General features: G+C 46.4%; 1 protein-coding gene across 1 annotated transcript in view; it reads left to right on the top strand.

Annotated features, from left to right (window-relative positions):
• The window catches only part of LOC107125911 (netrin-4-like), a 77,498-nt gene that overhangs the window by 18,840 nt on the left and 46,592 nt on the right, over positions 1–12,066 (top strand). The window contains exon 3 of the mRNA XM_015429371.1: positions 10,968–11,231. Within this exon, the coding sequence (XP_015284857.1) occupies positions 10,968–11,231 (264 nt within the window). The remainder of the gene's footprint in view (positions 1–10,967; positions 11,232–12,066) is intronic.

Raw genomic sequence — 12,066 nt, 5'->3', positions numbered from 1 at the left:
CCTCTCCCACACAATTTATTTGATGTGCTTGTCACATCTTAAGGACAGACTGCAACATCCCTTTCTTTGGCACAAAGATATCCTGCCAAGGGAGGTCAGGCGTATGAAGTGCTCTGAATTCATGACTCACTTATCCTCCTTGACTGTGTGGGTTTGAATTCCCGATAGCAGGAGTTGTTGTGACTGCATCTTTTCACATCTACTCCAGACAGGTTATAACAACAGAATTATCTGCGTTGTGGTGGAGAATCAAAACAGGAACCCGTAAATGGCAGGAAATCAAAACTCTGAGACATTTTCTCTGGAATGAAGACAACTCTCTTGGCTGGAGATAAAATATCAATGTGTTGAAGCTGAAGAGAAAAACACCCCCTTCTTGATGGTTGTTAGCTTTAGTTTTCCCTTTCCTCTAAAACACTCCTAAACCCATTGTTATTAGAAGTCAGGGGCAGGCAGGGACCATAACACTAAATTTTATTATAAATCATAGCTGAATGGTTGCAATCAGTAGGACTTAGAGGATAAGAATGGAAATCCTAACAAAGCCTTGGACTCAGCAGCATTTTGAGTTATATGAACCTGAGAGCTTCCACATAGATTCAGAGGGTGCTTCTAGCCTGTTGGCCCTGGCTTGTAGGCAGCCAATCACATGGATGTTTGATAGTACAAGTCCTAGCAGAATAGAACTTAGACTATGGTTGCCAGGTTGCATCCCTGAAATATTGCATTTCCTATCTTCTATCAGTTCTTCTGACCACCCCTCCTGCCTTGCCGGCTTTGAAGTGAAAATACAGGCTTCGATCCAATGCAGCTTTTCTGTGGGGTCCCATACCTTCTTGCCTCCATCCTCAAGTGCCATCCATGATGTTGCCCCTGGAGGGAAGGGGACCCTCTCCATGGCTATCCTCAGCTTGACAAGCAGAAGCATGAAATGAAAACCACATAGGGCTGGCTTGAAAGCATTTCTAATCAAGACAGGTGAGGTAGAACTCAGGGGCTTTTGTGGAAGGAAAAAGAGTCACTTCTGTGCCCAAGAGAAACAAGCAGCTGTTGGGGAAACAACAACGTGAGGAAAGTGCCAATACCACTCAGGAGTCAGGCACAACATAGCCTAGCTGCCATTGGCATGTGGACAATGCCTCCTGGACCTTTGCCACTGTCAGCTAGGTTCAAAATGGGCCTCTGGGGCTCAGCTTCTGGTGGGAGGAAGCACCTCTTGGACTCATGCTGCTGCTGGCCAGGTCCAAGAGAGCCCTGAGATGCCAACATCAGCACTGGGGAGCAGCTTGTCCTAGTGGCTAATGGTTCATGGGAAAATGTGTGGCTTATGCCTCTCATTATTCCTATATCCCCAACTGGCAGCAGCCCAGTCCAAGCCAAACCCCAGTAGTGCTGGTAGCACAGTTGAGGCTCTCCATGGGAGGTGGTTATGGGGGGGTTTAGTTGGAATAGCGGCATACTTTGAACCAGTCCTGGATGGTAAGATGAAATCCCAACAAGATATAATGTTCCGTATTTTCCTGCGTATAAGACGACTGGGCGTATAAGACGGCCCCCAACTTTTCCAGTTAAAATATAGAGTTTGGGATTTACTTGCCCAGAGACTGTTTTTACCGGCGTATAAGACGACCCCCCCCATTTCTGAGAAGATTTCCATGGGTTAAAAAGTAGTCTTATACACCAGAAAATACAGTATTTGTTTTTAGCAAGCAATGTTTAGCAAGTAATGTTCATGTCTTCAGTTTAGAACAGATTTTTGCAATTGGTCATTGCAGCTTCTCAGTCAGTAGCAGTATAAATTTTTTGCACTTAAAGAGAGCTGACATAACTGCTCCATCCAGCCCTGTCACTGGGCTTAAATCTCTTATGCAGAAATGAGTCATGAATAAATCATACAAGCCCATCTTGGTGTGGAAGGCTAGAGGTCCATAAAAGGATGACACGAACCATTTGGGACAGGCCCATGCCATTAGCTTGGTGGCTGATGGGCAGATTGCTGGTGGCTCATGGGGACCTTTGAGATGTTAAGCAAATTGCCAAATATTTACAAAACAATAACCCTACTGGGAGGACTGGCAGTTGCCCAAGCTGTCAGAAAATTCATGCTAGCAGGCAGCAGTCAAGCCAGAATTGATCGCTCTATAGCTGTTCCGTCAGTAGTAGAATACTCTGCTGTCTAGTTTGATTAGAAACTGTCCACCCCTAACATGTTAACCAATTTACATGTTACTAATTTTTTATATTGCTTTTGCATTTAAATATCCAAACAGACCTCAAGAAATGTAGTTCCAAATAATGTTTAAATTAATCCACATGTTCTAAAATATTGAAAGCTAAACTAGCTGGTGGTCAGATTTTCAGCCCTTGCCACGTTTGCATCAGTTCTTAGCAAGCCTATTCCATACATCTTTTTCTTGTAACCATTCTTATCTGCCTCAAGCATCTGGATAGGTATGAGATGCAAATCACTACATCCATCTAGACATGTCTTAGGCTCGAAACAGACAAGACGAAGGGAAAACGGTCTGCTTTTTGTTGTTCAGTCGCACAGTCGAGTGCGACTCTTTGTGACCCCATGGACCACATCATGCCAGGCCCTCCTGTCTTCCGCCGTCCTCTGGAGTTTGCTCAACTTCATGTTCGTTGCATCTATGACACTGTCTAACCATCTCATCCTTTGCCGTCCCCGTCTTCTTCGACCTTCCATCTTTCCCAGCATCAGGGTCTTCTCCAGTGAGTGCTCCCTTCTCATTTGGTGGCCAAAGTATTTGAGCTTCAGCTTCAGTATCTGGCCTTCCAGGGAACAGGGTTGATATCTTTTCCTTTTACTATTAAAGAGCCAAACAACATCAAAATTAAGAGGAACAGATCAACAAAAGAGCCACAATAAGAAAGGCTATTTCCATAATGAAAATATATGACTTAGCATTACCGCTGATTGGCATGTAGTTTAATAACCCATAAAGTTTGTTTATCAGGAAGTGATGCACATGAGATCTCACAATAAGTAACCTACACAGGAATACCCTGTGTGATTGTTTTAGAGCACTGGCATAGATATTCAAATGTTTGTACTTGGATCCCTTGGTACCTGTTCCCTTCTATCATATCCCTTTAGGTAAAGCCTCTCTAAGAAACTCTTTAGTCTCACAACAATCTTTGTCTGCCATTCCGTTTATATATTGGTTATTCTAGCATCCCAGCATCCCTTCCAATATACTTTAATTTAGAGATAACTTTTTTTTTAAGTGCCATATCTGTGCTGAGCCCCATTGGGCTCAAGAGCCATAGGTTGAAGACCCTGGCTCTGGGAGATCCATGACTGGATCTTCCTGTGTATGTGCTGTCAAGTTGCTTCTGACGACCCTATGAATTAATGACCTCCAAAACATCCTATCATTGACAGCCTCGCTCAGGTCTTGCAAACTGAAGGCCGTGGCTTCCTTGATTGAGTCAATCCATCTCATGTTGGGTCTTCCTCTTTTCCTGTTGCCTTCAACCTTTCCTAGCATTATTGTATTTTCCAGTTATTCTCGTCTTCTCATGATGTGACCAAAATACAATAGCTTCAGTTTAGTCATTTTAGTTTCTAGGGAGAATTTAGGTTTGATTTGATCTAGAACTCACTTTTTTTAAGTCAGCTTATGGTACCTATAAAATTATCCCCTAGCATCTTTTAAAGCGAAATTATGTTCAGACTGTGGTCATGAAGGGAGGGAAAGGTCGTTTAATCCTTCTACTTCAACATGTTGTTCCTAATTGTAACTGATCCCCTTGCTCTCTTAAGGCCTTTTAAAGAAGGAAGATAGGCAAAAGATGAGTACTGTTCTTTTTTTTTACTTTGAAAAGCTAAAAACGGTGTGTGTGGGGTCAGTTAGCAAAACTGTGTAGTGTTGGTTAACCTCCATCTCTCTTCCCCACAGGGCTCTGATCTAAATAAGGCCCCAGTTCAGTGTTAAAAGATCCGTGACCTCTGCTCTGTCACTTCTCATTTCAGCCCTAAGAGGGTGCTCAGTAGTATCTAGAGTGGAGGTTGGGAACACTTGTGGTGACCTGAACAGCAACACACTAGGTCATTCTGCTCAGCGTGCCATAGGATTGCCAGCTCCAACTTGGGAAATTCCTGGAGATTTTGGGGGTAGATCCTGAAGATGGTGGGGTTTGGGGAGGGGACAATGCCATTGAGTCCACCTTCCAAAAAGGCCATTTCCATTGCCAGGAGATCAGTTGTAATCCCAGGAGAGCTCTAGCCACCACCTGGAAGTTGGCAGTCCTAGCAGGCAGGGTCTGAGGTCTGCCTTAGGAATTGAAGCAAGCCCCTGAGGCCCTGGCAGCATCACTGGGGTTCAGCTTCCTCCCAGTGTGCTTCACCAAGGGGAGTTCTCATTAGGGATGAGCACAAACAGAACCACAAAGCAAAATTGGCCACAAATTTTGCCATTTGTGGTTCACAGACAGAAGTTTGTGATGAGTCTAGTGTCACAAACTTCCGCTAACTTTTAAAGTTGTTCATGGCGGTTTGCGATGGTTCATGGATGCAGCAGAAAGCAGGGGTTTAAAGGGACTCCCAGTCCCTTTAACCCATGCTTTCTGTTCCCCGTGAAAGCTGCAAAAAAGCTAAGCGGTGGGGAGGTGCTCTCTACTGCTCAGCTGTTTCAGGCTGTCTTGTACAGCCCCTTTTAAGTTTAAAAGGACTGCAGAAAACAGCCCAAAAACCAGCTGTACAGTAGGGAGGCGCTCCCCAACGCTCAGCTGTTTTGGGCTGTCTTCTGCGGTCCCTTTAAACTGGGTTTGTGGGGCCACAAACCACCAACTGGTTCAGTTTGTGAACTAACTTTCTGGTTCAGTTTGGTTTGTGGTTTGACCATGAACCAGACCAAACCGCATTTTTCCTGATTTGTGCCTATCACTAGTACTCATCTACCCCCTTTTGTTTGCACACAAACATCTTAACAGTCCTCATCTACACCATTTTGTTTGCATACAGATATCTTGCAGGTTTGGGGCAATCAGAACATTAAAGAAGAAATGTGAAATCTGTGCAAAAGTCCTCTGTGATAAAATTAAAATATCAGCCTGAGGAAGAACATTTGGAGCTCTGGGGTTTTGTACTTCAGAAGGAGAAATCTTGGTCTCATATATTTTATTTCATTGGTTTTTGACTTGAGATTTAATTTCAGTGTTTCTCTACCAACAATGGAATGGTGCTATCTGAGCTGTGTAAGCTGGTCCTTTAGCCTTTGTTGCCATTAACCAAGCTCAGGCAGGCACGTGGATTGAGTAAACTTGGTCACTGGCCTTTAATTCTGTCGATAGAAAGAATGCTGGGCACCTGTGCTACACAGAATGAGCTATTTGCACATGGTTCCTTTCCTCAGGGGAATGCGGACAGCTGGCCGGAAAGGCCCCCGTGTTGTTTTCTCATGCTTTCATTGATCAGGGAATGTGTAAAGCACCTGCACTGGTTACACATGCAGGGCAATGTGCCTGCTGCTCCCAGGAAGAAGGGATATCTCTGACTTGAACCCGGAGCCATTTGCGAACCTTTGTCCCCTAGGGAGAGATGGGGAGAAGCTGGAAAAGTAACAAGCGGCAGTAGCAGAATGGCACAAAAGTCACTGCTGGTTCTCATCTGCACTCCTTTGTCAAGTGCAGATCCTTTCACGGCTCCTGAGCCTGGCAGCTGATTTTCATTATTTTTTACAGGCTTTATCTTGCATGTGCTGCTAGCACAGAATAAAGTTAATGATCGGGTTCCCAAACCTCCGCCAGCTCATTCCCAGTCCTTGTAAGACACGGAGAAAACATTTATTTTTATTAGTTAACTGGATAAGCTCACAAAAACGGCAGGAGGCCCACAAGCTGAATTTTTCCTGAAATCCCCCTCCTTTCGATTTTAACCCATGTCAGTTTCTTTTTTGGGGGGGGGGGGGGAGATGTGCATATAACATTTTCCACAACATCTAGCACCATGTTAAGATTTTATGTCTCAAAAATTGAAAAATGAAAGTAAGGAATAATACAATAATACAGTTGCTAAGCACAGCACAGCAAATAAGATCCTCCTGCTCTTCATGGGTTTAGGACCTCAATTTAATGGAAGTCTGAAAAGAAAATGTTGGTAATACTTCCTAATGGGAACTTGAGGTGAGCCAGTAAGTATTCATTACAGCCAGTGGCTGAAATAATAGATATCAACCCCCCCCCCCAGTGTAAAGTAGCGTTGCAGGTCCCCTTGGTGTGTGTGGGATCCTCTGGTTTCCAACACTTCACCTGGCACTAACCAGCTGGCTGGCGGGGGAGAGTTATCACCCCAAACGTAATGTGCCTACATCACCTGGAAGTGACATAGGCACTTTGGTGCCATTGGGGGGGGGGCAATGCTCTGGTTTTGAGGTAAAACTCTATGGTAGAATTAGCTTCAAACCATAGAGTTTTGCCTAAAAACCAGAGCGTCGACCTTGATGTCCCCAACATGCCTACATCATTTCCGGGTGATGTAGGCACATCACCTCCAACATCCCCAACATGCCTATAGCACCCAGAGGTGATGTAGGCATGGCATGCTCCTTCTCTCCCCTCTCCCAGAGCATCCTGGTAAGTCCCCCACTGGCTTGTCATTTGAAAATGGCAACCCTAGTGTAAAGGGAGAGAAGGAGAAAAGAGCTAATGTGACAGTAAGAACAGATCCCTCCACTGAGGCCAATATGGAGTGAAGCACAAACCTGAAATACTGCAGTGATTCTTTGTCCTAGGGTTACATTTTCCCTGATTAGTGTTTGTGAAGCCCATCCCTGGTGGTTCAGCCTAACATTGCCTAGCCCAACTCATCTGGACCCAGGGAGGACAGCAGATACCATCCTCTAGAGACCAGAGTAGTGTTGCTAGCTCTGGGTTGGGAAATACATGGACATTTGGGGGGTGGAGCCTGAGGAGGATGGGGTTGGAGGATGGGAGGGGCCTCAGTGCCATAGAGTCCACTATCCATTGTGGCCATTTTCTCCAGGTGAACTAATCTCTGTTGCCTGGAGATCAGTTGTAATAGTGAGACATCCCCAGCCACCACCTGAAAGTTGGCAACCCTAGTCCACAGCCAGACGCAATGGTGGCTGAGCCACTGTGCCTCTATTGGGTGTAATATTGATTGCTGCAACATAGGCCCTGTTTCTACCAGCTCAAAGAGCAGCTGGCATGAAGGGGTGGAGCCTGAGTCAGGGCAAGAGCCACACCGGATGATCACCTGGCAGTGGCTGGTGGATATGTGGTTCTGAGCACCCAAGGGTAGGCTTGCCAAGTCCCCCCAGGAGGCAGAGAACCCCCCGCCCCAGAGGCCCGTTCCCCACCGCTGGAGGATCGGGCCCCGGGGGGATCCCCACCGCAACGTGCACGTCACCCGGAAGTGACGCGACCACGCCGGGCACGCTGGGGGGTTTTCCCTCAGATGGTCGTGGCCCCGCCCCCAGCATGCCTGGCATGGTCGCGTCACTTCCAAGTGACGTGGATGCGGCATGCGCATGCGCACTCTAGCCACCAGCCAGGAGTCCCCCGCTGCAGCGAAATTCAGACTTGGCAACCCTACCCAAGGGTCCAGCAATATGGTGGTCCCTTGTGCAGGCCTGAGGAAGGAAGGAGAGGAGCCACCTAATGGGGGCCTCCGTGATGGAACATGCCAGGAGTGATAGGCTCTGGCTGACCCTTAGGAAGGAGACAGGAGAAGACACCGTGAGAGGAGCAGGGCGGCCAGCCCAAGGTCAGCTGGCCATAAAGGAGCCCTGGTGATGAGGAAAGGTTGGCTCAGGTTGGCAAGGAGAGGTAGAAGAGAAAAGCCCTTGTGGACTGTGGCCAGCAGGCGGAGATACCCAAGGAGTGATGGGGTTCTGCCAGGGAAAAGCCTGACAAGTTGTCGGGCTGACAGCCTTGGAAGAAAGGGCACAAGGAAGGCAGTCTTGGGTGTGGTAACCATGGGGCCTGCCAAGCTGTAACAAAGCCAAAATAAAAAGCTGTTAAGTGGGATCAGTGACTAGTGGCTTTCTGTGAGCAGAATGGAAAGGCAATATGATGTGTTCTTCCCCTGGATGAACATACAGTGAGTACTGCCTTGAAAGGACAAAGTACAAAATGAATACAATTGAAAGGACAAAATGAACACAATTGCAGACATGGAAACATAGTACTTTGTCCCTTCAGTGCACGAGGCCCAGGGCAGTTGCCACCATCACCTTCCTTTTAAAAGAGCCTGCTAGATTCTAAGCAATGTTTATGGAAATAAATTTTTTGTTTTACTGATAGAGTTATAGATGGGGGGTGTTGCTGATAGGGAGAGAGAACCCACAGGGCAAATACTATGGTAGCAAAACTCAGGATGAAGCAAAAATACTGCTCTGATTCTGCAAAGAGCTTGGAAACCAATGTAAGCACCTTTTCCAGTGCAGTTTTTTCAGTTTTCTGCCTTAATGGAACCTTTTCCCTACTGACTTGTCTGCCAAGGAATGTTGGCATATCTGCCACAGAACCCGCTACCCCAAGGAACATTCTGCTATATGTTCTAGGAGAATGGCAGTCCTCAACTTTAACAATCTGAGGGCCTGTTTTTATTTTAAATTTCTTGCACACCCCAGACCCTCCCATCCTACTTCATTGACAATTGTCAGGGGCCAAACAGCCTTCTTCAAAGTGTGTAGCAAGCTACACGTAACACATGAAGGCCTCCACTCTTAAGTATCCTCAAAACAACACAGCGACAACCATATCAGCTACACTTTAAAAGCAAGTTTGAGTAAAATGTTTGTATTGTCTGTACGTGGCCTACAAGTAGGGTTGCCAAGCTTGACCTAGCATCCAGCAGGAGATAGGGGATGTGGGACTTCTGGGTTTTTGGGGGGGAGGAACATCACTGGCATCCCTGGTGTGATGTCATTGTTTCCAGCATGACCTAGAAGTGAACATAAGAGAAGCCAATGTTGGATCAGACAAATGGCCCATCCAGTCCAACACTCTGTCACACAGTGGCCTAAAACACCAGGTGCCATCAGGAGGTCCAGCAGTGGGGCCAGGACACTAGAAGCCCTCCCGCTGTTGCCCCCCCCCCCCCAAGCACTAAGAATACAGAGCATCACTTGTTGCAGACTGAGAGTTCCTATCTATACCTTGTGGCTAATAGACCTTTGCTCCATATGTTTATCCAATTCCCTCTTGAAGCTGTCCATGCTTGTAGCTGCCACCACTTCCTGTGGCAGTGAATCCTGTGGGAAGTGACATCATTATGCCATAGGTGATGATCTAGCACACACCCAAAATTCTATGGGCTAATCACAGAGTTTGGGGTGAATGCTAGAATGTCACCTGGCATGGCGACATCACTCCCAGGCCACACTGGAAGCAACATCATTACACTGGGGCATCAGTTGTGCCGCCCATTTCACCATAAGAAGAAGAAGAGATTGGATTTATACCCCGCCCTTCACGCGGAGTTTCAGAGCGGCTTACAAACTCCTTTCCCTTCCCCTCCCCACAACAGACATCCTGTGAGGTAGGTGGGGCTGAGAGAGCTCTTTCCAGAGCTGTCCTTGAGAGAACAGCTCTGACAGAACTATGGCTTGCCCAAGGTCATCCAGCAGGTGCAAGTGGAGGAGTCGGGAATCAAACCTGGTTCTCCCGGATTAGAGTCCGTGCACTTAACCACTACACCAAACTGCCTCTCACCAAACCATCAGCATTTCCTCCCACTGACCAGCTGAGTGGCAGTGGGCAACGGGATAACCCATGAAGGCTGCTTGAAATTGCCCACATTGCCCTGTGAACCAGAAACATTTTCTCCATGTTATCACAGATCTCTTAAAATAAGCTTTGTGATGGCACTGATAGTTTTAATGGAAAACCCAGTGAACACAAACAGTTTGAATGATGGAGGCAGCCATTATGGAAATTTGAAGGAGCCATCATGTGGCAGTTATTTTACGTGCTCCATCCCTAAGCAAGGGAGGGAACACAAAGCTTGCAGCACCCTCTGAACAGGAGGACTTGGGGAGGGAGGTGTGTTCTTAAGAGCTGTTGTGTTTGGTGATTAGAGTTCCTTCCCATCAATTGTTTAAAGAACGTAAGAACATAAGAAAAGCCAACATTGCATCGGGCCAGGACACTAGAAGCCCTCCCACTGTTGACCCCTCCAAGCACCAAGAAGACAGAGCATCACTTGCCACAGACCAAGAGTTCCTATCTATACTTTGTGGCTAATGGCCACTGATGGACCTCTGTTCCATATGTTTATCCAGTTCCCTCTTGAAGCTGTCCATGCTTGTAGCCGCCACCGCCGCCATCTCCTTTGGCAGTGAATTCCATGTGTTAATCACTCTTTGGGTGAAGAAGTACTTCCTTATATCCATTCTAACCAGACTGCTCAGCGATTTCACTGAGTGCCCATGAGTTCTTGTATTGTGAGAAAGGGAGAAAAGTGCTTCTTTCTTTCTGTACCTGCTCTATCCCACGCATAATCTTGTAAACCTCAATCATGTCACCCCTCAGTCGTCGTTTCTCCAAGCTAAAGAGCCCCAAGCACTTTAACATTTCTTCATAGGGAAAGTGTTCCAATCCTTTTATCATTCTAGTTGCCTTTTTCTGCACTTTTTCTAATGCTCTAATATCCTTTCTGAGGTGTGGTCACCAGAATTACACACAGTATTCCAAGTGAGGTCGCACCATCAATTTTGTTGTGGCTCATAATATCTACATTAGATATTTAAACTAGTGTAGCAGTCATTCCCTCCTCCAAGCAAATCCTAGAAATTGTATTTTCTATATGTTTGGGGAATTCACAGTATCTTCTTCTGAGTACAATTCCCAGGATTCTCTGGGAAAACCCATGGTAGCTATAAATCCAATGTAAGTTTATAGCGTCACTATTGGCCTTACATATGAATGACTGTATAATGTCATATGAATATATTTCCATCCTTTCTCTTGGCTACCAGGTTATCTTTCGTGCCTTAACTCCTGCTAACAAGATTGAAGACCCATATAGTCCTGAAGCACAAGACCTACTGAAACTTACCAACTTGCGACTCCTCTTATTAAAGAGACAAGAGTGTCCTTGCCAAGGCTCAGGTCTGCTGGAGAAACCACACAGATTTGCCCACTATGCCATCTATGATCTAATTGTCCGGGGCAGCTGCTTTTGCAATGGACATGCAGAAGAATGTCAACATGCCAATGGGACCAGGGCCATAGATAACATGGTGAGTATTCCTGCAATGCCTCCTTCTGATACGCAGTGCTTTCCCAATAGTTTTAATAGCATTGTAGCTAAATTTAAATAGACCAGGAGCCATTGAATGATGTCACAGTCAATCACTCTAAGTGACAGAATGAAATCTGGTTGAGCCTTCCTTAATCATAACCCAGGCTTTGTTCATAGGATACCACACTAATAGTGCTGTTGTAGAAAAACTGCTTTGGTTGAAACTCCATGTCATACCAGTGACAAATGGAAATGGAAATCACAAGGATTTGTCAGATAAAATAGTGAGTACCTTTTATCTCTCTCATCATCACTGCCTCTGGAGCCACTGCCACTGGTGTGGGGGAAAGTAATCTTGTCCTACTTTTTGTGCCTTCTCAGAGAATATAAGATAGCAATTTACTTAGGATAATAACTTTACCTGTTTTAACCATTTTTGTGTTTGTGTGAATTAGGGGTTAAAGGGCCAACAGTTCCTGTGAAAAACATAGGCCATTGATTTCCGGTTTGGCGATCGCCATGGCAGATGCGTTCTCCCGGGGGTCTGGGAGATGCCTGCCAGAGCCTGCGGCTGGGAGGGGGCGTGAAGGTCCACACCACCCCAGGAGCCCTTGTGTTGGGCTCCCAGCCATGGGGGGCTAGAGAGCTCCCTCCCGGCACGCCTAGCCGGAGAAGGGGGGCTACTCCAAGCCCCGAAGGTCCCGCCGCGGAGCGTCCCATATGGGAAAGAGATCAGCACACTGGAGCAAGCACTTGGTGGTCAAGCGAATTTAAACAGAAGCGAAAACCATTGAAATGTGAGTTGCAGTTAAGGGAAAACACCAAGAATCGGC

The sequence above is a fragment of the Gekko japonicus genome, unplaced genomic scaffold, assembly GCF_001447785.1.
Source record: "Gekko japonicus isolate JY-2015 unplaced genomic scaffold, Gekko_japonicus_V1.1 scaffold12, whole genome shotgun sequence".
Classification (NCBI taxonomy): domain Eukaryota; kingdom Metazoa; phylum Chordata; class Lepidosauria; order Squamata; family Gekkonidae; genus Gekko; species Gekko japonicus.
Note: the sequence above shows the minus strand (reverse complement) of the source record. Positions and strands in the feature narration are given on the sequence as shown.